At 38.6% G+C, this 25376-nt stretch overlaps 11 protein-coding genes across 11 annotated transcripts; 8 read left to right on the top strand and 3 right to left on the bottom strand.

The window, feature by feature from the left end:
* Positions 1–263: 263 nt before the first annotated feature.
* Positions 264–3309, top strand: RHIMIDRAFT_220095 (uncharacterized protein). The gene is made up of 7 exons (XM_023607398.1): positions 264–347; positions 399–1400; positions 1452–1655; positions 1708–1773; positions 1826–2036; positions 2092–2839; positions 2896–3309. The coding sequence occupies exons 1-7, from the start codon at positions 329–331 to the stop codon at positions 3055–3057; spliced, it is 2412 nt and encodes an 803-aa protein (XP_023461758.1). The 5' UTR covers positions 264–328; the 3' UTR covers positions 3058–3309.
* Positions 3310–3856: 547 nt separating this feature from the next.
* Positions 3857–5113, top strand: RHIMIDRAFT_208492 (FAD/NAD(P)-binding domain-containing protein; the record flags this gene model as incomplete). Its single annotated transcript, XM_023607061.1, has 2 exons — positions 3857–4608; positions 4681–5113. 2 exons carry the CDS (start codon positions 3857–3859, stop codon positions 5111–5113), a joined length of 1185 nt encoding a protein of 394 aa, XP_023461759.1.
* Positions 5114–5390: 277 nt separating this feature from the next.
* RHIMIDRAFT_248072 (uncharacterized protein) lies at positions 5391–7119 on the top strand (the record flags this gene model as incomplete). The annotated part of the gene is made up of 7 exons (XM_023610478.1): positions 5391–5459; positions 5509–5779; positions 5826–5898; positions 5952–6045; positions 6082–6270; positions 6322–6558; positions 6610–7119. The coding sequence occupies 7 exons, from the start codon at positions 5391–5393 to the stop codon at positions 7117–7119; spliced, it is 1443 nt and encodes a 480-aa protein (XP_023461760.1).
* Positions 7120–7326: 207 nt separating this feature from the next.
* On the top strand, positions 7327–8976 carry RHIMIDRAFT_295425 (PH domain-like protein; the record flags this gene model as incomplete). Its single annotated transcript, XM_023614180.1, has 6 exons — positions 7327–7360; positions 7411–7484; positions 7538–7587; positions 7642–8020; positions 8078–8486; positions 8533–8976. The coding sequence occupies 6 exons, from the start codon at positions 7327–7329 to the stop codon at positions 8922–8924; spliced, it is 1338 nt and encodes a 445-aa protein (XP_023461761.1). The 3' UTR covers positions 8925–8976.
* A 60-nt stretch (positions 8977–9036) lies between these two features.
* RHIMIDRAFT_248074 (uncharacterized protein) lies at positions 9037–15556 on the top strand (the record flags this gene model as incomplete). Its single annotated transcript, XM_023610479.1, has 11 exons — positions 9037–9226; positions 9277–10180; positions 10232–10496; positions 10548–12991; positions 13052–13719; positions 13798–14086; positions 14148–14385; positions 14434–14839; positions 14894–15111; positions 15169–15319; positions 15372–15556. The coding sequence occupies 11 exons, from the start codon at positions 9037–9039 to the stop codon at positions 15554–15556; spliced, it is 5958 nt and encodes a 1985-aa protein (XP_023461762.1).
* A 127-nt stretch (positions 15557–15683) lies between these two features.
* Positions 15684–17855, top strand: RHIMIDRAFT_80404 (uncharacterized protein). Its single transcript, XM_023615721.1, has 8 exons — positions 15684–16058; positions 16110–16180; positions 16240–16288; positions 16353–16514; positions 16563–16874; positions 16927–17088; positions 17158–17270; positions 17323–17855. The coding sequence occupies exons 2-8, from the start codon at positions 16121–16123 to the stop codon at positions 17665–17667; spliced, it is 1203 nt and encodes a 400-aa protein (XP_023461763.1). The 5' UTR covers positions 15684–16058; positions 16110–16120; the 3' UTR covers positions 17668–17855.
* A 379-nt stretch (positions 17856–18234) lies between these two features.
* Positions 18235–18742, top strand: RHIMIDRAFT_208499 (uncharacterized protein; the record flags this gene model as incomplete). The annotated part of the gene is made up of 2 exons (XM_023607063.1): positions 18235–18627; positions 18674–18742. The coding sequence occupies 2 exons, from the start codon at positions 18235–18237 to the stop codon at positions 18740–18742; spliced, it is 462 nt and encodes a 153-aa protein (XP_023461764.1).
* A 220-nt stretch (positions 18743–18962) lies between these two features.
* RHIMIDRAFT_316344 (uncharacterized protein) lies at positions 18963–19919 on the bottom strand (the record flags this gene model as incomplete). Its single annotated transcript, XM_023615051.1, has 4 exons — positions 18963–19460; positions 19516–19653; positions 19709–19761; positions 19869–19919. 4 exons carry the CDS (start codon positions 19917–19919, stop codon positions 19073–19075), a joined length of 630 nt encoding a protein of 209 aa, XP_023461765.1. The 3' UTR covers positions 18963–19072.
* Positions 19920–20642: 723 nt separating this feature from the next.
* RHIMIDRAFT_242008 (uncharacterized protein) lies at positions 20643–21074 on the top strand (the record flags this gene model as incomplete). Its single annotated transcript, XM_023609693.1, has 4 exons — positions 20643–20677; positions 20735–20796; positions 20847–20973; positions 21023–21074. The coding sequence occupies 4 exons, from the start codon at positions 20643–20645 to the stop codon at positions 21072–21074; spliced, it is 276 nt and encodes a 91-aa protein (XP_023461766.1).
* A 93-nt stretch (positions 21075–21167) lies between these two features.
* On the bottom strand, positions 21168–21721 carry RHIMIDRAFT_187321 (GrpE nucleotide exchange factor; the record flags this gene model as incomplete). Its single annotated transcript, XM_023605883.1, has 2 exons — positions 21168–21626; positions 21680–21721. Coding segments are annotated over 2 exons (501 nt in total), but the record flags the coding sequence as incomplete, so codon positions are not given.
* A 477-nt stretch (positions 21722–22198) lies between these two features.
* Positions 22199–25369, bottom strand: RHIMIDRAFT_242010 (uncharacterized protein; the record flags this gene model as incomplete). Its single annotated transcript, XM_023609694.1, has 9 exons — positions 22199–22435; positions 22491–23372; positions 23419–23571; positions 23628–23783; positions 23838–24542; positions 24594–24836; positions 24885–24959; positions 25017–25121; positions 25178–25369. The coding sequence occupies 9 exons, from the start codon at positions 25367–25369 to the stop codon at positions 22199–22201; spliced, it is 2748 nt and encodes a 915-aa protein (XP_023461768.1).
* Positions 25370–25376: the final 7 nt, after the last annotated feature.

The following is a 25376-nucleotide window of genomic DNA, read 5'->3' on the forward strand; positions in this document are numbered from 1 at the left end:
TATGCCTCTAATGTAAAGCATGTAACAAGCCTATAACTTATATTAGTATAAAACGTGTACATTAGAATATTAGTACTATAAGCTTCATCATATTATTTCGTTAATTAAAAATGTCAGGCACATTTTAATGTGACGTCAAAATCGCGCGAGCGCGCGTTGTCGCGTTCGGGCTTCACTCTTCATTTACACGAAAAAAAAAAAAAATCAAGAATAAAAAAGATCGCGACTTGAAAGATTTTTCATTCTTCTCTTTCTTTTTTTACATTCAAACCAAAAAAAGGTTGAGCTATTTCATCTTTTTATTCAAGAAAAAAGTCAGTGAGTCAAGATGTTTGTAATCAAAAGAGGTGTGTATTATCTGTATCCTAGGTTACCCTTTTTAATAAATTGTAACATAGATGGAAGAAAAGAAAATGTCATGTTTGATAAGATAACCTCGCGTATATCAAAGCTTTGCTACGGTCTGAACGAAGATTTTGTTGTTCCTGCTAAAATTGCTCAAAAGGTTGTGTCTGGTGTTTATCAAGGCATTACTACTGTTGAACTTGATAATCTCACCGCCGAGACGGCTGCGTACATGACAACGAATCATCCTGATTTTGCCATCCTTGCTGCTCGCATTGCTATATCAAACCTTCAAAAGGAAACCGACGATAAGTTTAGTTCTGTCATCCATAAGTTGTACCATCATGAACATCCCAAACTAAAGCAACCAAATCCTCTGGTTTCCAAGGAGCTTTATGATGTTGTCATGGCTAACGCCGATAAGATTGACGCTGCCATCATTCACGATAGAGATTTTGATTTTAACTTCTTTGGCTTTAAAACGTTAGAGCGTAGCTACTTGCTAAAGATCAATAACGAAATCGTTGAACGACCTCAATATATGATTATGCGTGTTGCTATTGGCATTCACGGTAATGACCTAGAAAGCGCCTTTAGAACCTATGATCTTATGTCATCTAAATACTTTACTCATGCTACACCTACATTGTTCAACGCTGGTACACCTAAACCTCAATTATCTAGTTGCTTCCTTGTTCAAATGAAAGAGGACAGTATCGAAGGCATCTATGATACTATCACCACTTGTGCTCGTATCTCCAAGTCTGCTGGCGGTGTTGGCGTTGCTGCTCAAAAGATTCGTGGCTCTGGCTCTTATATCGCAGGAACAAACGGTACCTCCAATGGCATCATTCCAATGCTCCGAGTCTTTAATGACACCGCTCGCTTTGTGACACAAGGAGGTGGTAAACGCAACGGTAACTTTGCTGTCTATATAGAACCTTGGCATGTCGATGTATTCGAATTCTTGGACTTGCGAAAGAACAATGGTGCTGAGGAAATGCGCGCGCGCGACTTGTTCTTGGGATTATGGGTGCCTGATCTTTTCATGGAGCGTAAATAGGCAACATCGCTATGGATAACTTGATATTAACTTGCTATGATAGGTGTTGAGAAAAACGAGAAATGGTCATTGTTTTGCCCTGATGAAGCACCCGGCTTATGGGATAACTATGGAGAAAAGTTCGATTCTCTCTATATAAAATACGAGAACGAAGGAAAGGCTAGAAGAACAGTCGACGCTCAGAAGCTTTGGTTTGCCATTTTGGAAGCACAAACCGAGACTGGAATGCCATATATGCTTTATAAAGGTAAGCTCACTCCTCAAATGTACATCTCAAATAGCTAATTCAAAGTTGTAAGATTCATGCAACAAGAAATCAAACCAAAAGAATCTTGGAACTATAACTTCTTCCAATTTGTGTACAGGTATTCGATTTATCACATGTGTTTGTGCTTATATCTAAGTTAACTTTTGTAGAAATCATCGAATACACCTCTCCTGATGAAGTTGCTGTCTGTAATTTGGCTTCTCTTGCTTTACCCAAGTTTGTTAATAGAGACACAAAATCATTTGATTTTGAAAAGCTTCATCAAGTCACCAAAGTAGTGACACGCAATCTGAACAAGGTCATTGATGTCAACTATTATCCAGTCGAAGAAGCACGTAACAGCAACATGCGACACCGTCCGTAAGTTTCTGCATAATCACTTTAAGCAGATGTTCGTTTATTCATCTATTCATAGCATCGGTCTCGGCGTTCAAGGGCTTGCTGATGCGTTTATCTTGATGCGCTATCCCTTTGATTCTCCTGAAGCTGCTCAATTGAACAGAGATATTTTCGAAAGAATCTATTTTGCTGCTCTAGAAGCTTCATGTGAGCTTGCCAAAGAACAGGGACCCTATGAGACTTACGAAGGCTCGCCTGTAAGTCAAGGTATTCTTCAACACGATTTATGGAATGTCAAAGGCTCGGAACATCTCGATTGGAATACTTTGAGAGCCAATATCAGGAAATATGGTGTCCGTAACTCTCTTCTTGTTGCTCCTATGCCTACTGCTAGCACTAGTCAAATATTGGGTAATAACGAATGCTTCGAGCCTTACACTAGCAATATTTATACGCGTCGTGTTCAAAGCGGTGAATTCCAAATAGTCAACCAGCATTTATTGAATGATCTCATTGAACTCGATTTATGGAATGATAACATCAAGAACATGATGATCGCTCATGGCGGTAGTATCCAGCGTATTCCTGGCATTCCTGATGATCTCAAAAAACTATACAAGACCGTGTGGGAGATTTCACAAAGAACTATTATTGACATGGCCGCTGATAGAGGAGCCTTTATTGATCAATCTCAATCTATGAATTTATTTACTGCCGAACCAAACTTTGGCAAATTGACTTCTATGCACTTTTATGCCTGGAAGAAGGGACTAAAGACTGGCATGTACTATTTGAGATCTAGACCTGCAGTTGATGCAATCAAGGTGAGTAATATGTGTTTTCGATTGCAACCCCCACTAATAGTTGAAAAAAAAACTAGTTTACTGTTGACCAATTGGCACTTAAAGAGATGTCATTATCTGAGACAAGCGGCGCAAGTAACAAAATCAAATCAAGCAAAGAAGCAGAAGAGCAACAAAGATTAGCACAGCTGCAGTGCTCATTAGACAACCGTGATGCCTGTGTTATGTGCAGCGGTTAAACTCGCTTGATGTATGTAAATACATATGTTCTTGAGAATATGTAATTTGTTTTCCTTTCTTTATTATTTAATCCCATATTTTCATTCAACCTCTCTCATCATCCATTTTATGTCATACATCTTGTATCACTTTTTAATATTTCAATAAAAAAAAACATCATTTCTTTTTACATATAATGTTGAGCAAAAAGAGATGATCTTTATAGATAACGTCATTGAAAAAAGACTCTAAGTTAGGTATCAACGACTCTTTCGATCCAGTTCATATCCAGAAAACGTTTAAGTCATCGAATGGTGGGAAATAGAGTGTACTGGGATCTATATAAGTATGATTCGAAATATACCTGTAAAGAGTAATGCCATTTTATATTTACATAGTTAGATAAACAGCTTGATTACTATGCGAAAAACCTGTGCCAAATGACAAAAAAATCTTGCATCAGGGGTAGATATCAACAAAAAGTTCTTGCAACTCAAGGTTGCTTATGTAATAGCGAGACGACAATAATGTTATCAGATCCGTTACTGCCGCTGAACTTAAATAACTCGTAAATCCGAAGATCCGCTTAGGCGCATTTACCAACGGTGTTCGCTGTGTAACAATATAGCTGCGCATTAGGTCAAATATCAAGTATTGTCGCATTAGAGCAACACAATTGAAATGAACTGCACCATTTATTACCATATATAATCTAATTGTATAGGCTCACTAACTCCATTTCTCCGCGCACATATACAAGGATGTGCATCTTACACACTATAAATACCTCCTTCTTTCCACTCTTTTAATCTCCATCAAATGTATTCAAACAATCAAGCAACCCCCTTCAAGGTGATCATCATTGGCGGCGGTATATCTGGCCTTACATTAGCAAATGCCTTAAAGAACAAGAAAATCGCATTTGAAGTCTTTGAGCGAGATAGCGATTCTAATTGCCGTGGCCAAGGATGGTCTATCACTCTCCACACTGGTCTTGACTCTTTGCATCAGTGCATTCCTGCACATCGATTTGAGAACTTTGGTCATGAAAACTGCGTCAATCACGAAGCAAACGAAAGCGGACTCAAAGTGCGCTTCATTGATGGTCGTAGTGGCAAGGATGGAATGTTGTTCTATTTGAAAGAGGCCTATCGCGTCAAGCGTGTTCGCTTTAGAAAATGGCTTTTGAAAGACGTTGAAGAACATGTACATTGGAGCAAGAAGATGGTTCGTTATGAAGAGCATGATGATGGCGTAAAAGTATTTTTTGAAGATGGTACATGTGCCGAGGGCGATCTATTGATAGCTGCAGACGGGTCCATGTCTCCTATTGCTCATCAACTCTTAAAAAGCAAATTTGATGAATTAACGAATCTTCTTCCATTGAATTGCTATGGGGCTTGTCGCTGGATTACTGAAGAGGAATGGAACAGGATTTTCATCAGCCCCAAACAGCATGCAACCATTAATGGTACCATACCCGATCAAACAGTTGACGGTGTTGTTAACATGGTGTATACGCTGAACAAGATTGATAGAAGCCAGCCTGCCACGCCTTATGAGATTGCTTGGTTTATCAGCCGATGGGATAGGAATGGTCTGTTTGAGTTTCCAGATGGTACGAATAATGCCAAGATCATGAGTATGGTCAAGTCATGGGCTGCAACTTGCTTTCCTGGATCCCCTGTTCATCAACAGTTTGTACTTGATACGCCAGACGACACGCCGATTACTGGAGTTAAAATTAGAGAGAGAAAGCCTGATTATGATTTACTTGTCAATGCTAGCCACCGAGTTGTACTTGTAGGCGATGCTGCTCATCCAATGTCAATGTTTCGAGGTGAAGGCGCCAATCATGCGATTATAGACGTGGCTCAGTTGGCTGAACAAATTGGAGCTGTTGTAGCTGGCACCAAATCATTAGACAAAGCTGTTGAAGACTATTACAAGGAAATGGTACCTCGAGGACAAAAGGCTGTTTCAGAATCTCATGTAGCCGCTGAAATGGTCCATACACAACCGGAAGGGTTGGCTGATCTGTATAAATCTATGATGGCTCGTTTTAGTAAAAAGTAACGCATCCTTTTTTTTTTCTTTGACTAAATAAACTAGTGTCTATTGCCCCGCATTCATGACTATTTTAGTATTCGTCACACTTGTTGACACTTCATTTCTAACAAACGCTCTTTATATGACTGTATTTTGATCCCCTTTTTTCCCCCTCTTTTGTATGCCCATTATACCTTGTACACGAAAACTAAAGCTCACTACAGCAGACAACGATAAAATTCAATGGACATTAACACGACAACAGCCTGAACAGTATTTCATTAAGCAACCAGAGCGGGTCGAAATGACGAGTGATGCTCGGCATGAAACTTTACATGTTGCCAAATGCTTGATTGACATGCTACCATTAGGCGTATAGTATTTTATAAATAACTTGATTGACTTCTAACTGAACAAAATAGAAAGAAAAAGAAATGCTTCCTTCGCTGGCCAAAAGAATCAAGCAACTCTACAACAATATGTGTTTTTCACCAAGACTATTTGCTCAGTTTCTTACTGAACATGTCGAAAAATCGATCCTGGGTAGACTTTTTGAATTGTACTATATACTTTCTGTATTATTACGAGATACATTGGCAATACGGCTACATCTTATTCTTCAAATGATGGATTCTGACACTTTAAATGCTGCTCTTTATGAATTATTTGCTTATAGAGAAGATATTGGAAAAGGTTAGTTACTAAAAGAAAACAGAGGGGTGAGACTTATGCTGGTTAGCCTATGTCATGTCTTTAAGCAATGAACAATCGGATGAGTTCTTTATGAAGGATAGCAAGTATTTTTTGAACAAGTAAGTTATTTTAAAAGAAAGAAAAAAAGAAGGGGGTTACTGACGAGTGTTAGTGATACCGTGAGATTAGAAAGGATAAAAAGACTGTATTACGTGTTACAACGGCCTGATACAAATCGAAAATCATGCATTGGTCGATTGCTACTTGTAAGAGAGCTGATGAGTACAAAGGATACTGTACAGATGGTGTTCTATGAGACAATTGAAAGGGCAAAGAAGGATATTTTATGTCACAGTAACCATGGTAACCATGAAAAGGACTTTATTTTTCAGTACTTGGCATCTTGGTTCTTTGAGTTCAACCAAGATTCTACGATGACTATGACTGAGTTTACCATAGAAGTATTACAATTAGCCTCTGAGGCAGAGAGTGTAAAGTAGGGTCCAAAGTCTATTCAAATGTACTTATCCTATTTCTTTTAGGATATTGTCCCTGACATTGGCATTCTGTTATTTATTTATAGTAGCGGATGCAGACAGTTAGTCGCAGAAGGCAGAGATATGCTGCGAATATTTGATATCATGGATTGGATCACAAAGGGAACAATTGACATACTTGAAAAGGGTGATAGTACAGGTAGTTTAGCTGTCCTGTTAGCATTTGCTCAGATAACATTACACTTTATACATACTGATCTCTCTTACAGTACATGGTTTGAGGTAATTTTACAGCTTAAATCAAGCAGTTGCATTCATATATAATATCAATAGAACACATTTTCAAATCTAAAGACAACTACGCTTACAAAAAGAGGACATGGTGTTTTACTAAAGACACTTGAAGACATGATACCTTATGAGATACCGAGTGTCCTCCAGATACACGGGAAAGCGTTACTTAACCATACACATGATACTCTATTTATAAGATTAATACGAAAACGACTACTGGAATTAGGCGTTGATAACAGTCTAAAGAAATATCCTTCCGTATTCAACCAGCCTTTGCAGACATCTTCATCTACTGCGTCAAACGCAGTGGAAGACCAAGTTACTTTGGCAGTAGAGTCATTTGTCAAGAAAAACGGTGTCATTCCAACAACCGTGCTTCAAAATTTTGTATTTCGCCGACAATGGTTTATAGCCACGTTCTTACCAAGTCTGTTCTCCTGGAATACAAATGATTCGACACTGATGAGTGCGAAGCATCAATTGATTCTAGCTTTAAAAGAGAAAGGAAAAATACCAGAGTCAATTTACAATGAATATATCAATAAATGATAATGATCACTCTCCCTTCTTTTTCTTGATGACTTCTCTTTTTGGTTATAGACCAACAAGAGTTGTTCATAAGTGGGTAGTGTACAGTTCTTTTTTCTTTTTTGGGTCCATCGGCGGAGAAGATGCCACGAATAATTTGATGGAAAATCACTTAAATTTTTCTCTTTCTCTTTTTTAATTAGTCTTGATCCGTAAAAAGTTAAAGTCATGTCTTCACCACCAGAGTCAATGATTGAAACAGGTAAAGCGTGTGATTCAACTCATGATCTTTTGACTAACAATGACATGTAGAAGAATCTGCAATGAACAAAAAAAGAGGAAGAGCTCAGTCAGTTGAGCCTACTTTTGTAGAAACTATTGACGAGGTACCAACAACAAGAAAATAATGCAAGAGAAAAAAGTTAACCTTGGAATATAGAAGGAAGATGTTCAAGAGAATGTTCCATCTGTCACTGCTACAAAGAAAACGTTTGTTTATATATATTTGAAAAAAAGACAACTTGGCTAACATTGAATTTATAGTAAACGCGATGAAGAAGACAATGGTACTCCTTCAGTTAGTACAATCCGTCGAAACATGAAAGAAATGTCGACTACGGACAATGACCCTTCAGACGATCGTAGTATAGACACAAATGACAGCCAAGAAGACGAAGACTTGGATGTTTCCAAAGAAGAAGAAGTAAAGACTGCCACAGAAAACAAGGCCGCTGCCCAATTTGGTGGTAAAAATGACGATGATGACTGGGGAGAATTTGCTGAAGAGGAATCGCCTTCTGAAAGCAACCAAAAAAAAGACAATACAACGGCTGAAAAGCCAAAGTATGCTTTTGGCGCATCTTCTGGCTTTGGCACCAAAGGCTGGGCAGCCACACATCAGACTATACCTACAACCACAAAGGTAAACATGTATAAAGCAGATAGGGTAGCAATTAGCTAAAAAGTCATTTCAATAAAGCCAGCTTTTGGTGGATTCAGCAACTTTGGATTTGGTGGTTTCAAAGCAACAACAACAACAACAACAAACAATGGAAATAAGGAATCTTCCGACTCAAAGGAGCAAGTGCAATCAGCTTTGGCTAGTACTACTGCCACTGCCGCCAAAACTACTACTACTACGACTACAACAACATCACCTTTTGCATCATTTGCAAAGGCGACTGTATCTCCATTTATGGCAGCAGCAGCGGCGGCGGCGAATGCCAGCAGTAGCTTAAAAAATGCTTCACCATCTTCAGCATCAAACACCAATGGTAACAATGATGATACTGAAAAAGAGCCCAAGGGAGAAGGTGAGGAGGATGAAGATAATAGTTTTGGTAAAGAGCCCAAGGTGAAAGTACCTGGAATCACACAAAAAGCGGAAGGTAAGTCCACTTGCATGATGTAAGACAATCTTCTTATTTTAAACAGTCAAAACTGGTGAAGAAGATGAACATACAATCTTTCAAACCAAAGCCAAATTGCTTATCCTTGATGGTCCTTCTGGAAACTGGAAAGAACGTGGAGTTGGTACATTCCGTATTAACGTGAAAGAAGAGAATAAATCAACACCACAGGCACGTCTTGTCATGCGCACTGACTCAGTTTACAGACTCATATTGAACCTTTTGCTCTTTGAAGGAATGAAGGTCTTTATTATGCAAGAAAAGTTTGTTAGATTTGCAGGATTTGAAAAAACGACAAAAGAAGACGGAACAAGCGATACTAAACTTGTGAATTTTGCTCTAAAGTTAAGTAATCCTTCAGTCGCTAAGGAAGTCTATGAAACCATTATGGCTCATGTTCCTACAAAGAATGAATAAATTGCTCTTGTAAATAATAAATTATCCAATTTTATGCAGTCTTTCTACAAACATAAGCCACTTGTTAAAAGTAAGCTTCAGAATTACCTAAATTTCCTTTTTAATCCACTTTATGGACTATAAAGATACAAGACCTGTCAGACTGCCCAAGGTGTTATTCAACTCCTGGGCAGCACTGGTTGACAAGTACTTTGAAGCTCATCCTAACAATAAACCTATTGCCCCGGTCATTCCCTTACAAAGACTCATTTCACTTGGAGATGCGCCTTGGAACAAACAGGTTGCCTGTATTAAAGAATCTGGTAGTTCAAGATAACATAAAAGAAAAACAAAAACCTTATATCTTATATAGCAAAGCTGCTACAGAAGCTATTGAATCAGCCTTCAGAGACTGAACTTGATCAAGTTAGACATCTGGTCGACCCCATAGCATCTCTTGGATATTTCGCCGCTCAAGAGAACCTTTCTAGACGTATGTTTGTTCCAATGATCGAATCATGTGCCAAATACTTGAAAGACTCTTCCTTCAAGTCATATTACACGAAATATATCATGGACAAAACGACTGAGCCGTGTTTTGAGGACAAGCCATTATCCCAAAAGGCATTGACTATATATGCCATGTTAAAGTATCCGCTTGGTCAACAGGTTATTGCAGACTATTTTTATGAAACACTTGAATATATGACAAATGGATTACAGAATGCACGAGACCAGATAAGAAGTATGAAAAACAGCGCCAAGACACTAAACACGAGCGCAGATCAGTTTTTAGGGGATATTGAATTCATATCAAAGACAATTCTCGTCCTATTTTCTCGTCAGTTGCAAGTTGGACCTGAGCTCTTTAAGAAGGCTGAAATGCGATTAAAGGACGATCCTGAGCTGATGTTATTAAGTAGAGTCGTTCGAATCTTGCTAGACGTTTGTCTTGATACATCGAGTTATAGTAAAGAGTGTAATCAGGTGGCAGGAATGGCTATTGGAGCGTTTCTCAACTTGGCAAACAACGCTGAAACCACGCGCGATTTGGTACTTGGTTGCTTCTTTACGAATACAAAAACAGTAGAAACAGAAAAGATTATCTCAACACTTGATATCTCAGATATGTTTGTAAGATTTGTCGAGACTCAGTGTTGGCAAGGCCGTGATGCTCCAATCATATTCATCTTGAGAGGGCTTTCCTCCAGCTTAAGAAAAGAAGTTATCTTACTGGACTGTCCACCAGATCTACGTTTTATTGATCCCCTTAAAGGGTAAGTCTAGTCTATAGTATCATAAGCTTGTGTTAATGCGCGATCTTTTAGACAATCTTTCAAGAATCTGAACGAAATCTTCTTCTTCAGCATTGACTTGTTTTGTCAAACTCCCAATTTAGATGCATCATGCAAGGTTGTTGTATTTGAATCCATGGCAACATGGCTTCAACAAACAAAGGAAATCATGGAGCAGAATAAAGAGAAGCATATTATCGACTCAATTTCCGGACCAATTCACTCTAAAAATATGGATAGACTGATTTACTATGTTTGGGACCACTGGGATGATCCAATTGACTCTATTCAACACAAGGTAGCAAAACTAAGTCAATACATGACCTGAAGTATTTAACCTCCCTCTTAGGTTAGATCCATTTTTGAACTTGTATTATCACTTATGCAAATCAAATCAAACTTTTACAACCAAGATCACATATACAACGAGTTTTTACATCATCTCTTGAAAAACATGATCAACATGGATTGGCACAAAAAAGTTAAATATGCACTTTTGAATATGCTTGTAGAAAAAGTAGAAACAGATGCCTTTCTTAAAGTTGAGCCTCGCTTGATAGAAAAGTGTTTACAAGCTATGGACAGCCTCATCCTTTGTCCACAGATCACGTATTTCTTGCTGACATTCTTATATCGACGCATACAAGACACCATACCAGGCCATGAAAAATTTAATGGTCACAATGGGAAAATAAAATATGACTCGAACTCAAAACACGCGGTGGATGAATGGATTGCTCTATGGGCTTTACCCTTGCTTCAAAGCTTAACTTCATCTTTTGAATTAGTTCGAAAGAATACAAGTGGATTTTTGTTACAGCCTCTTTTTAAAGTGTCGTCTCAGTCATTTTGGTTCCTGGTGAATATTTTGCAAGATGTGCATGATTCAAGGTGGAAGGAGGATACGCTTGATTCAAGGTTTCGGTTAAATGCGTTTATTGCTGTTTTAAAATCTGCAAGAGCTCTTGATATCATTGATGGAAATGCATATACATCTGAACCCACTCTAGAAAAGACCAGAATCCCTATCGACGTATTGAAGCTTGCTGTGCATCATAGCGACCCTCAAGTTCGTATTGATGTCCTTGGACTTTTATGCGAATCTCGAAAAGCCACAGCCGAAGTTACTTTTATTGAATTAGATATGGTTAAAACGTTTCTGCCTCTAAACATGAACTCCACCGCCCCCGAGTTCCGTCAGCAGATGTGCGCTCATCTTACAAAACTATTGGTCCGCTTACGCGGAAACCTCTATTCTCAATATCGCGCTTATAAGTTGTCCGAGGCAAAGGATGCCAAGAAAGGAGCATCAGATACAACAGACATTATGGCGCGTATTGAACAGGGTCGATCCTTCTTATTCTGGCTTTGTGATTTTATCTCTGAATCACTGTATCCTGGTGCATCATACCAGCGCGTTGCAACAGCCTTGCGTATGCTAAGCATCCTGGTCAAGACGTTTGGCGTTACCGAATTACCACCCATTGAAGGCTTTACCGATCGACAACCTGAGTTTCCCTTTCAGTTACCACTTGCAACAGCTCGTCTATCAAAGCTTTTGATCAATGTCTTTATGAACCCTTACGATTTTAACCGTGTTCAAGCGTTCGATATATTAAATCAGTTCCCTAGCCCCTTGCCAGGGATAGAATCAAAACATGACGTACAAAATCTGCTTTGGTGGGGCCTGAACAATGTCGTAAGCACGCGTGCTAACGAAAGCGACAGTGGAGCCATGGTATTCAGACTGATATTCAAAAAGTATGTGGTTCATCTTGGCTTTGACCTGAATCCCGAGCAAGACAGATTACATGAAAGTAAATTCAACGAAAAGACGAGTGCTGCAGTTATCTTTACAGAAAGACTGCTCGATTTACTCGAAAGACAAGTAGCAGTTGCTAAAAGCAACTTGCTTTTGGCTGCTCAACAACATCCAATGCATGGTACCTTACTTGCTCTTCAGTACGTCTTTTCTGAGCTTGACTATAGGAGCGATGCGGTTCAGAAAAATTTTGTTGATTGGAAAAAGGTGCATAAACGTGCTGTGTATTTGATTAAAGAAGCATGTGATGCTGCACTAGATGTCCTTTCAGATCCTTCTCCTGAGGGAAATCTACCTCTAAATTACCAAGAAACAGACGATATGGATGAGCAACTACTGGATGAAAGCTTAGAGGACACTACTTCTGGACCAAAACATCAGATCATCCTTAGTTGCTGTTGGCGTGCTGTAAAGGAAGCAAGTTCTCTGTTGCAAGTCATGATTTCGAATGTGCCTATTACCTCCCAAGATGCAACCAATACCATATTTACTCTCGAAGATTTGGTTGATGCCGGCGAACTATTCCACAGCCTTTTGACGAACATTCGTCATAGAGGTGCATTTTCCTCGGTGTACCCTGCCTATGTATCTTTGAATATGAAATTATTAGCAGTGAAGGACCTAAGTATCTCTCAGCTTCCTTCTCGTTGGCTGCAAAATGATCTTGATGGCCTGACATCAAGTAATATCTCTATTACTAGACGTAGCGCAGGCTTGCCTCTGTGTATTCTAGCCGTGCTCAGTAGTGAACAATCTATTAAAAGGGAGCTGTTAGCTAGTGCAATGAAGCAATTAATGGCGCTGGCAAGCCAAGAACCTCCCAGGGACGCTGACCAGCGCATTGACTTGCCTCAAGTACATGCATATAACATCATGCGATCTATTTTTATGGACTCCAAGTTAGGAAATCATGTTTTGGAATATGTGTCCAAAGGCTTCTCATTAGCAATTAGTGGTTTCTCATCCTTTAGGTAATCTAAAAAAAAACAAATGTGTTAAAGCAATAGGCTAACTGTATCCCAATTTTGTAGCTGGGCTATTCGCAATTGTTCAGTCATGTTATTCTCAACCCTTTTACAAAGAACATTTGGCACAAAGAAGACTAAGGATGAACACAGTCATGTCAATACACTGACAGGCCGTGAATTTTTTGTCAGATTCCCTGACCTACACCCATATTTGTTGAAAGAATTAAAGGTCGCTGTAGAACATCTTTTGAACAATCCTACTGCTGCAAGTGTTCATCCTGGTCTCTATCCCATGCTGACTTTATTATCGCGCATGAAGCCATCTTTGGAAAAAGAAGACGAACAAGACAACGTACTGGCACCATTTATTCCTCTCGTCATGCCCTGTGCTGCTAGTGCCATCTATAAAACGCGAGAAATGGCTGCTAGAGCCTTGGTGCCATTAGTTCACGATGTCAATGGTGTTATCACACAGCTGATGGAACTTGGAGATAATCTGACACAGAATCAGATTCATGGAAGACTTCTTCAAGTTAAATTTATTTTGCATGGACACTTTTATTCTAGTTCTGCCAAACCACAAGTCTTTACACAATTTGTTCAACAGGTTCCTAATGTCATCTTGAAATCATTGGAGTTACTTGAAAAAGAGCGATTCTGTCATATGAATGGTGCTCTTCTTTTATCCATTACTGCAGAATTTTTCTTTGATACAACATGGATGTCTTTTGGTGACAAAGATAAAGAATTGACTAAAGGCAAGTGATCAACCCTTCCTTGTCATTTATTATTTTAACACAACTTTACAGAGCTATTGCAGTCCTCGACTTCAAGCTTTGCTGAATTGCAATTGGCCGCAGTATCTATATGCCAGAGGATTATCAGTAATAGCCAACTACATGGCATTGGAGCCTATTTATTAAGACAAGCTGCAGCAAACATTGTTTTATTGAATGCATTAAATAGACCAGATCATGACATAGACGACGTTCTTTATTTAATCGAAGATCGTGATTATGAAGTTCGTCTGCTCGCCTTGGAAAAGTTATTGATACACTTTAAAAAGCGCGAAACAAGCAAGGACGGTTCTTGTTTAAGGTAAGCAACTGTTCTTTTTTTGTTTTTTTTTTTTGCTTGCTGACTTTGTCATGTTATATAGCACAAGGTTACACCATATTTTAGCACAGAGAACATTTGAAGGCGAAGACTATCAAAATTGTTATGTTAAGGCAGCTAAGCTCTTGTTGACACTGCAACCCGTCGCACCTTATCCTGCTTCTAGTTCTAAATTCACCATTCAGCAATACTGGCATAAACTTGTTGACAATATTGCGGAAAAGAGACCCTTGTCTATTAAAGAATCTGTGCTTCCTCTGCTAGGCTCTCTGCTTGAACAGGTATGTTTACAAACAAAAAAAGGGGATGAATGCTAAAGTTTGTTGTAGATTTATCATATGGGAGACAAGGAATGGGCTCAGCACTGTCTTACAGTCTGGAGCAACTTTATTTCGCTTTACAGTCAAAAGGAAACGCCCCTACCTTTACGAGAGGCTACTGTAAAATCTATCAAGCATGCATCCAGTTTCTTGTTTTCACAAGAACGGAGCATGAACGCTGCTCGTGATGCAAAGGTTTCTGTACTCATTTCTATCACTCAACTCTTGCAAGATGACGATGTGGATGTTCGTATGGATACAGCTCAGATCGTGTCAGACGCGTTACATTTACAAAGCCCGGTGCACCATGAACGTGCTTTAGAGCTAGTGAATAGATATCTAATAGAAAATTTTGGCTCCTGTCATTTATTAAAAGCAGCCTTAAGCGCTGCTTTAGCAAATGAAGAAAGTCTGAGTAAGTAAAACTTGCAAGGCTGAAAGAACGATATCTAATGCTTTATGCCTCTAGAAACAATTTGGGAGAATGAGCTCTTAAAGACAAAGGCCTTGTTTGCAAAGGAGAATCCAAATATTTATAAGGAAGAATTAATCGATGTACAATTGGCCAAGGTTGATCTAGATATCCTTTGCATGACGAGCGATATGGCTCTTGATGTTGAAAAGATAAAGGCACTCTGTGATCAACTTGGTGCTTTTGCAAAATCAGCTAGATCCATGTCCACAACGGTAAATGTCTTAAAAAAAAGACTTGCGGATGTGTATTAAATGTTTTGGTTAATTTAGTTTATGCAACATGGCCCATACGGTATAACTTCAACACTCAACTTATTTTTAGCTGTATATAAAGCAATACTTGCTCTACATGTTCAAATCGGTCTTTTAGGAAATACAGAGCAGTCTACTATTGCTGATAGTTTAATGTCATTGCTTGAAGGTATGTTTATACATCTTTTAGAAACGGCACTCACTTTTTTTTTGGAAATTAGAACTTTCAAGACGCCTTTCAAGCATACAAGAAAATTGGGTCCATCCTCTAATTTGGCAACTATTACATGGTAAAGAAGGGTTATTACCAGAGCTTCTTTATGTATTAAAGTATCGTGGTGGTCGTGCTTCATTTACCAACATGTTCCTCTTGGCACCTGATATGAAGCATTATAAAAAACAATAGACTTGTTAAATAAATATTCTTCTTCTTTTAAGACTTATTTTAGTCTTGTGTGAACATTTCTTATGACCTTGGCACAGATAGACAACAGGATTCCTTAAATTAATTTCCATTGGCTGATAAATCCTGTTTATAGAAACAGTATATTTTTAGCCCCGTTCTTAGCTCCTTAACTGATCATCAATTGTTTTGCACTATTTCATATGTCTTTTCTTACAAGATGTCCAGCGTTATAAATGGTCAACACCTGTCTATAGATTCCGAGTACATTAGCCAATCACTGACAACACAACACTCTCCTTCACCAGAGGCTAATCTTGCAGGTGCTGTTAGAGAATATGCCGAACTTGATTTCGAAGATTCCATAAGTTTTAGTATTGCAGACAGGGCACAGCAACACAGGCCGTTACTAGAGCAAAATGATGAAGCTTTAGATGAATATGACGACTTGGAACAGAAGCAGTACAGATTACCCTCTGAAGGAGGTAGCATATTCACTAGCTTTGTAAGTGCATTGGGATACTATGTACACTAGAACGTGTCTTAATGTATACAGTTTAGCTCAATATGGCCAACAGCATTATAGGGGCTGGTATTATTGGATTACCATTTGCATTTAAAGAAGCAGTAAATTGTTATGCCCCTTTCTGCATATTTATTTATGTAACTTATATCTTTCTTTGTAGGGCTTTTGGATAGGACTTTTTCTCTTGATTGCTTTAACAATCATAGTTGGTAAGCATAAATAATATACTCAGTTCCATATTCTAAGCCCTCCCTCCCCTTCTTTGTTCCAAAGACTGGACAGTGCGATTATTGATCCATAATGGAAAGTTATCAGGAACTTCCACCTATCAGGACCTTATGGAATTTACATTTGGCAAACCAGGTTTAATAGCCATCTCCATTTTTCAATTTGCCTTTGCATTTGGTGGAATGGCTGCGTATTGTGTAATTATAGGTAAATTGAAACATGAAATTAAGGCTCCAGTTACCAACAGCAACGTAGGTGACACAATTCCTCACGTCATCCGATCATTATTCCCCAAGATTGATCAAGTACCTCTGCTCTGGATGCTTGCCGATCGCAACCTCTGCATATCATTCTTTACCTTATTTGTATCATACCCCCTCTCTCTTTACAGGGACATTTCAAAACTAGCAAAGACGAGTGCTTTAGCTCTAGTCGCAATTATCATTATCATCATTGCTGTGGCAATTGAAGGGCCGCAAATGCCAAGTAGCATCCGAGGATCTAGCGCATTAAGATTTAATATAATAAATAATGAAGCATTTCAGGCAATTGCTGTCATGAGCTTTGGTAAGGATATAACAGACATTATACAATTGTATTAACTAAAGTCCACAATAAGCATTTGTTTGTCATCATAATAGTTTCTTGATATTTGGGTCACTAAGACAACCATCGCTCAATCGATTTGCTTTGGTAACTCATTGGAGTATGGGTATTGCTTTTTTTACATGCCTGCTCTTGGCTGTGTCTGGTTACTGGGCTTTTACAGATAAAACAGTGGGTATGTGTGCGATGAATTGCTCCCCTTTTTTATTTTTCATCAGTTCTTAACTAAAACTGTATTCTGTAGGCAATATCCTAAACAATTTTCCTTCAGACAATATACTCATTAATGTAGCAAGATTATCTTTTGGTTTAAACATGTTTACTACTATTCCTCTTGAAGCCTTTGTATGCCGAGAGGTAAGGTTGTTTATTTACAACTAGAAAGATGACTCATACGTATGTTTAAAAGGTTTTAGAAACATATTTTTGGCCATCAGCCAAGTTTGATAAAATGCGACACTTTTTCATCACAAGCGTACTTATACTGACAACAGTGGCCATATCCTTACTTACATGTAATCTCGGTATAGTCTTAGAACTCACCGGAGCGTTTTCCGCTACTGTCCTTGCCTTTGTTCTCCCGCCTTTGTGTTTCTTGAAACTATCTAATGGACCGCTTTTTCACAGTTCAAAGATCTGTCACTGGGCATGTACGATATTTGGGCTGATCATCATGTTTATTAGTACATTTTATAGCATCCGTAAAGCTCTATTACCTTCTTCTTCAACAAGCAACCCTGAAGTGTGTGACTAATGCCTTATCCAAACGGGGGTAGCATAAATGAAAGTGGGAGTAAACAAGTAATCGCTACGTCTATACACTTGGATGTAAAGTCCCCCCGTATCCATAAGTAGATGTAGCTACTTGCACATGTCTATAAATAAAAAAGTGTATACAAAGATTTCCTGCTTTTTTTTTATTGAAAATGGAAAAAGACTTTAACTTACTGGAAACTATTTTATATACACCCGATGCTGGCATGTTTCTTGATGAATCAAGTGTTTAGCCATGTTTTGTGTTCTAAATCTACAAGCTAGGCTTCTTTTTATTGGATGAGCATATAGAAAGACTGCTGGCAGCCATGCTTGAATTCAACTTGCTAGATCATACCTTGTTCTCAACAAGATTAACGAGACAAGACATTACAAATGAACTTGGACGCACATTACCTACTGAGGATTCTTGTTATCGAGTAAGCCAATTATATGTAATCATAACATGTACCAACTTATTCGTCCCCTTCAGATTCGCTTGTTAGTTGACCCAGACTCAAATATGCATATTGAATATACGCAACTAACAGAACCCGAGTTTTCGTACATGTCATTGGATGAAGTAACCAATACAGAGCCAGCCTGGAACGTCGTGTTGGATACTGAACCTATCTCCAAAGACCCTGACGATCCATTCATCGTGCATAAAACTACAAAACGAGACGTTTACAACAATGCAAGAGAGAGAACTAGATGTGATTGGCATGCGACTAATGATCAGCCATTTGATGTTATCTTGTGGAATAAGCATAAACATGTTACAGAAACAAGTATAGCGAATATTGCTATACGATGTGTTGAAGGAGAAAAGTATCGGTGGAAGACACCCAAGCTTGAGTGCGGGTTGCTTCCAGGAGTATTTCGAGCATTTCTGCTTTTACATAATCAAGACTTGATTGAAGATGTGATAACAGTAGATGAGCTAAAGGATGCTCAAAAGGTGAGATATTTATTGTTACCAACTGATTTACTAAACTATTAAATAGAGAGGAGATCCCATTGTTTGCTTTAATTCTGTAAGAAAACTGTATAAAGTAAATCTATTGGATAACTAGGACTTATCAACACCTCTTCTCACCCAACTACTGATTATCTTAAATAAAAACACACTATAACACATAGCATATAACACACTAACATACTATAATAAAGAAAAGGACTGTTTTCTTACCATCTGTACAGGACCGAACATGCGACGTATGAGCACACGTTTTATTGCCACTGCTTTACCTTGATCCCGTTTTACTCTCTCTTATTTTTTTTTTTTTCTATTTTCTTATATTCGTAATATTGCGCCTTCAAAAAGAGCATTTAGGTACATACAAAAATAAGCACTTTCTTAAAGACACTGCGCTAGGACCTGTTCACTAACGCTTAATCTTACATTAGTACATGGACAATAATACCGTTGCCGCACTTATATACTGTATGATAAACAAGCCGGGAGCATAAAGTTTTGTAATTTTGACCTCATCCTCTAAGGTGTTGTCTTGAAAGCTTGACACTATCAATCTTCGTGCATCGTGTGCTGTGGTGAATTCTTGATTGACTACATGATCTAAAATAATTTTCGATTCTCGTAGAGCCTTCAGATGGTCAGCAGTGAATTTCCAAGGGCCAAGTTTACTGTTGGCAAATTCACCAGCTAACACATCGTGCATACTGCCGCTGATACTCGTCATAATTCCGAGATCCATTCTATCCCCGAAAGCGTCTCCCTCTGGCAGTGATCGTTTTTTTGCTACAATTGATGCTTGTGACACAGAGTCACCCCTTTACATATACGTTAGCAACAGGATATAATTTCATTTTCAATAAATAGCCCTACCACTTCAAAATAAGATCGCTGTCATTGAATACCTTCGCCATGATTGGCGTCCAGGTTTCATTGACAAAGTCCTGCTTGGTGGCGTTCCTTGTACGCTCATCTTTCAAAATAGAATGTTTTCTATGTAGTAGACGAATTCTATTAAAAGTGTTACGTCAAATAGAATCATTCTTATACGTTTTGTCAGCTTTACACATATACATAGATTTCGTAAAATGATTCTTCAGAGATGAAGGCATGCTTCGTCTATAGCCTCAAGCATAGCTGATATGCATTTTTTAAATTTGACACCGCTATCTACCAATATACTCAACTTAATGATGGTTGAAGTTATCAATAGAAAACAAACGTACCTGCTCAACCTCCTTCAAGTCCTCTTCAACTTTAGCAGGTAGCGGCGGCATTGTGCGAGATTTATATATTACATTTTTCAACTGCTGCCCCGATAATCCTGGGAATAATGATTTCTGTATGCCTGGAGTAATGCTCTCGTTGGAAAGATCAACTATCGAATTGAACCCCAGATAAACGGTGTCTTTCGCTTCCTTGCTCAAGACCGAAAGGGAAACACTACATGCACCAGAAGTAAGATTAATACTACGAGCGCTACCTCTATTCACTGCCTATGATGTCGCTCAGCAAAGCTTTTCAATGTATAGCGTCAAGTTAAGCACGACTTTATAAAGTTGCCAACTTGGTCTGTGTTCCTTTCAAGAAGAAAAGAGGTAAAAAAGAGGTAAAAAAGAATTTTTTTTCATTTTTACTCTAGTTTTGCGTCGCCAGTTGATCAACAAAGAGCCAAGGTTATTCACGTATAATTTATGATGAATTCACATTTTGTATCAGAGAGAATGAACTGGGCAACGTTAGGTTAGGTAGATACTTTGGTAGCATAAAATTGTATAGTGATGTCACATGCAGTACCTAGAAGAAGAAGCGTTCGTAACATGTAATGTTAGCCTTCTTTTGATGCTGGTCTGACGGCATAATAATCTTGCTTTTAATGCTGCTCAGAGTTAGGAAAGAATTATCATTGTCAATTTACGCATAGATTGTCTGAATTTCAATTTCATAAAGTACACAATTCAATTCTCAACAAACAGTTTAAGCAGTTACTTTTTGTATTCATGGATTCTGAATTAGTATCGACACTTGATTCAATGTAAAGACATACAAAATAGAGAGAGAGAGAGAGCATTATGTAACTTAGAATAAACAGATACAGCAAAGAAGGTGTGAAAGGAGTGTTAGTAGCTGACGAAAAAGGCTTTTGTTTAGGAGGTATATATTACATTTATCATTTACGACGAATACTAATGAAAAGCAAAAAGTAAGAGGGATAGCAAGCCCTGAATCAGCTGCATTCATTACAGCCATTGCAAATGCAGCCAACCATCTTGACGATTATTCAGACGACAAGGTAGAACATCCAACCATAAACGTGGAATATGAGGGAAGGTAAAGCCATTACACGTGTTTAATCCTACAGCTAACAACTGTATCATAGTCAAGTTGTGGTTCGAAATGAAGGATCGTTCACATTAGCCATTTTTATGTAAATTATGAATATAATACAAGGCTTTATTAAGTACATTTAAAATTCACTTTTAGTATACACACACACACACACATACGTCTTATTGAGCATCAGCAACAACACCAACTTGAGCAGGACGAATGATACGTCCCTTCAAGGTATAGCCCATCTTTTGAACAGAAAAGATCGTACCAGCTTCCTTACCAGGAACAGGAGCTTGGAATAAGGCTTGGTGCTGATTAGGGTCAAAGGCTTCACCTTCAGGGTTAACTCGTTCAACACCATGACGCTTCAATGCTTTGATAAGTTCAGCTTCAGTCATAGACACACCAGTGTAAAGATTAGTTAATTGATCAATGAGCTTTTCGCTATCCTTTGCAAATTCAGATTCTAAGGAAGTACTCTTGGAACGGAGTTCAGTGGGAACAGCGTTCAATGCCATATTTAAAATATCAACAGTGTCTAAAAGGTCCTTTGCAAATTTTTGAATAGCAAATTCTTTTGTTGTCTCGATTTCTCTGCGACTACGTTCTCTAAGGTTTTCTTGATCAGCAAGACAACGGAGGTATGCATCCTATACATGTTTAGTATTTTTTTTTTTTTCCACGCTTCATTTTCTTTATCTACCTGAAGTTCAGAGATCTTTTTGTCCTTTTCAGCCAAAAGCTTTTTAGCTTCTTCTGATAACTCTCCTTGTACCTTGGTCTCTTCTTCTTTAGGGACTTGGTCATTCTTTAATTCCTCGTTAGCTGTCTGTTCTGTTTTTCCTTGTCCATTTTCCGTAGCATAAGCACGGCGAGCTGTCATGGGGGCAGAAATAGCTAATCTTGCAGAAACAGTGCGCTTGACTGACAAAGCTGCAGCATTACGGAAAATAGAAGTGGAAAGCATATTGAAAGATCCAAGATTTAAAAAAGATGTATAAAAACAGGGTTCCTTGGTTGAAGTATTTCTTAGAATATATAAACCCCCAAGGCTCAGTGACTTGTTTCCGATGACTCCGATTATCCACTTAAAAAGACTCCCTTTATTTTAAGATTGCTTTGTATCCCAAAAAGACTCCAAAATACCATGGTCTCTGTTTTTTGCTTGAGATGAGTTCATCCGTAATATGACACATACATCTCACCCATATCTTGCTTCTTCTTATCCTGTTAATGCCCATTTTGATGCTTTCTTGTAATGGAACTTTATATAATCCTTTTGTAGTACTGCACTTGCCATTCGTCTTTCAATATCCGTTTCAATGGGGATCGGTAACCCGTTTTCATCACGATAAATAAATGGCAAGCGCAATACATAGGTGCCTCCAGGACCGAGATAGAGAGGATCACGGATACCAAGATCCACATGGATTGACTTGTCAGATCCAGGAATATTAATCTACAATATAAGCTTAGCTTTCCCCCTCTTATTGTTATCTACACAAGGCGCTTACCTTTATCTTGGGTTCTATAGAAATTGTAATATCCTCATCTGGAGTGACAACATATAATCGCATTAACTGAGCCGTAACTTCACTTGAACTGCTGATTGTAGCGCTACTGCCATTGCCATTGGGCGTGTAACAGCAGGGACAGAGGATAAAGACATTCAAATCCTGATGAACAAAATAGTTTCCATGCTCCTTTGGATGACCAGCATGTCCTATTTTACAAACCCTTCCTTCACCACAACTCAAGAAACGATGCCCCTGGGCACATTCATACTCCGCACCTATATAGCCTCGGATCAATCCTTGCAGTCTATCTCGCATTCTATTGTATCGTCTACGTCTACTACTGCCGCGACTATTGCTATTTTCTTTGGCTTCAAATAGTTGCTTTACAGGTATTTCAGGTGTAATAACAGGCGTAGAGGTGGGTGGAGGATTAGTGCCTAGTGCAGGAAATGCTTCAAGCGAAGCAGCGGTGGGTGCTGGTATAACTTTAGTCGTTTTTGAGGCTGCAGCAGGTGCCTTTCCTAGAACAGGCCACTCTTCTTGATTTGGGACAGGCTGTAGTACTGCCGTTATGGTTTCTTTAGCCTTTTTCTCGACTTGTTCCTGTTTATGAAGCTTCAAATCATTTACTGTTGTAATGGACCATGGGATAAGGTAATTGGTGTTGTTCAAAAACCCTTCTACATTATCCAATCCTACATTATTTTTGTATACAGTGGCAGGCCCAAGGAGGAGTAACGCAGAGTCATCGGCAGGTACATCATCGTATCTTAATTCAAGATGCTGATTATCTCCAAAAACAGATGCCTTCATATCTAACGCTGCTCGGTCTTTTCCTAAACAGCAAGTAAACCGTTGATAAAACTTAACATTTGCGTCCTAATTAAAAGGTTAGCGCATACGCTTGTCTTTTAGCAGATATTACCATAATATCAAAAGGATCATCTCGTAACTTTTGAGTTCTTCCACAGTTGCACGCGTGAAAAAACGTAACACCACTACTGTGCTTGCCTGAATCAGCCAGAATAGCTCGATCATCTCTCTTTTGTGACTGAGATGAGATAGATTCATGTCCAGTCTATATAAAATCGTATTTAATCTCTTTTTTTTCTTCTTTTTGGTGGAAGTTCTTACTTTTAAGCGGCAAGATCTTCCTGTTAAGCTAAGATGCTCACAACTTTGACGATTCTCTTTCCAAACCAAATCACACTCGCGCTCAAGTCGACTGGCATACTCTTCTTTACAAGGGCCACGCGCTAAGGACGCATATAACCGAAGTGCATGATCACGCTACAAAAACAAAAGTTCAAAAAGAACACATGTATATAGAGAGAGAGCTCTTACCTTCCACACATGATATTTTTCAGGATAAAAAGGCGGAGAGTCTTGCAGGTACGCTTCTTGACAATGTTGCATGACGTTGTAACAATAATTTTTAGAAAACACGCGTTCGATTTCGATGTTGTCCTTAATCTTCTTTCTCAAAATAACTTCAATTTGTTGAATCATGCCCTTCGTGCTTGAATAGTGAGAAATAATGATGTCTCTAAAATTTTCATTGTTTTCTCGCATTGGCTGATTAAATAAAAAGTGAAGTAAAGGCACTACAGAGGACGCAAACTGAATCGGTGTTGGTAAGGGTACATATTTGGCATCATTCATCTTTCTGTGAAGTGGATGTCTGTTCACGGCTGTCTTTGTCCAAATGGTAACAAAGTTTCGTAAAAGTTTGTCTCCATACTCATCATTCAGATTTCCCGGTTCGCTTATAGAGAGCTGTTCCAAGTAACTGGATATCGGCAGTGGCTCATCAAGTGTATACTCTGTCTCAACTGAAGGTTTGGGCATTGAAGGTATAATATGGATAATGGGTTGTGAAGTGGAAGGTAAAAGGAAGAGTGACTTGACATCTACAGGAGCATGAGATGAGTTACCTGGCTCTTGCCTGGAAGGTATAAGATGAGTCGCTCGAAATATATTCTTGATCCTTTGTTGTAAGGCTTCTTGCATCTTTTTGATGGTTGCTGGAGTGGTTTCTGGTAGTAATACCTACAAGAGCAACTTCAATACAAAATCTATGTGCGCGCCTATATCACTTACATCAGAAGCAACAAATACCAGCATCGGGACACCTTTGGCAGGCCCCCACCATCCTAAAAAACTTGGACTGATACGATCAAATTCCTTTTTTTCGAATAGTGCATAAGGTACTGAAATATCCCAGTATTTCCAACAACACGATTGAAATTGAGCCAAGTGAGTGTACATGTTTAGTTTTGTCTGTGATAAGGTGACAAGTGTAGATAGAAAGTCTGTTGGTAGTAAAGAGGGCGGTAATATAGGCTATCCTGTAATGTCAGTTGTGGTCTATTGCTTTCATAAAAGACTTACAATCACCAAGTGAGACACGGTCATCATGAACAATAAACTCCTCATATTGATAGACTGATAATCCATAGCTGTACGCTATATTTAACTGCTAAGTATATCATGCCATGTATTATTAAGCACGCTTCTAATAACCTCACGTTGGCTTCCAAGTATGCTTGTGTCTATAGTAGAATCTAAAAACAAATAGACCGTGTTTGCTTTCAAGTCAACATATAACTGGAGTCCTCCTTTTACAAGCTACAAATGAATATAATGAGCAAAGGTAATCTTAAAAGACGTCCTTTTTTTTTTACTTCAATGGTTCCTTCCTTTATAGGTTCCTTTCGATGACTAAAGATAGCACTTCCAACGATTCGATTAGCCAAGATGGCAGGACTTGCTTGTGTTGTATTATCCGATACTCCAAATATAGATATTATAGCAAGTCCAGAGCTTTGAATAGAAGAAAGGCCCGTCTGCTCCAAAAGTGTATTGATGTCATCCATTCATAAA

This window comes from Rhizopus microsporus (assembly GCF_002708625.1).
Source record: "Rhizopus microsporus ATCC 52813 unplaced genomic scaffold scaffold_27, whole genome shotgun sequence".
Classification (NCBI taxonomy): Eukaryota; Fungi; Mucoromycota; class Mucoromycetes; order Mucorales; family Rhizopodaceae; genus Rhizopus; species Rhizopus microsporus.

What these genes read in the sequence shown, in the direction of transcription:
- RHIMIDRAFT_80404 (XM_023615721.1), top strand. Translation starts at nt 16,121, where the DNA reads ATGGCCAACAGCATTATAGGGGCTGGTATTATTGGATTACCATTTGCA. An exon ending in AATTGCTGTCATGAGCTTTG is followed by an intron (nt 16,875 to 16,926) that starts GTAAGGATATAA and finishes GTCCACAATAAG; the next exon opens with CATTTGTTTGTCATCATAAT. An exon ending in TTTTACAGATAAAACAGTGG is followed by an intron (nt 17,089 to 17,157) that starts GTATGTGTGCGA and finishes TGTATTCTGTAG; the next exon opens with GCAATATCCTAAACAATTTT.
- RHIMIDRAFT_220095 (XM_023607398.1), top strand. An exon ending in GCCATATATGCTTTATAAAG is followed by an intron (nt 1,656 to 1,707) that starts GTAAGCTCACTC and finishes CAAAGTTGTAAG; the next exon opens with ATTCATGCAACAAGAAATCA. An exon ending in TTCTTCCAATTTGTGTACAG is followed by an intron (nt 1,774 to 1,825) that starts GTATTCGATTTA and finishes TAACTTTTGTAG; the next exon opens with AAATCATCGAATACACCTCT.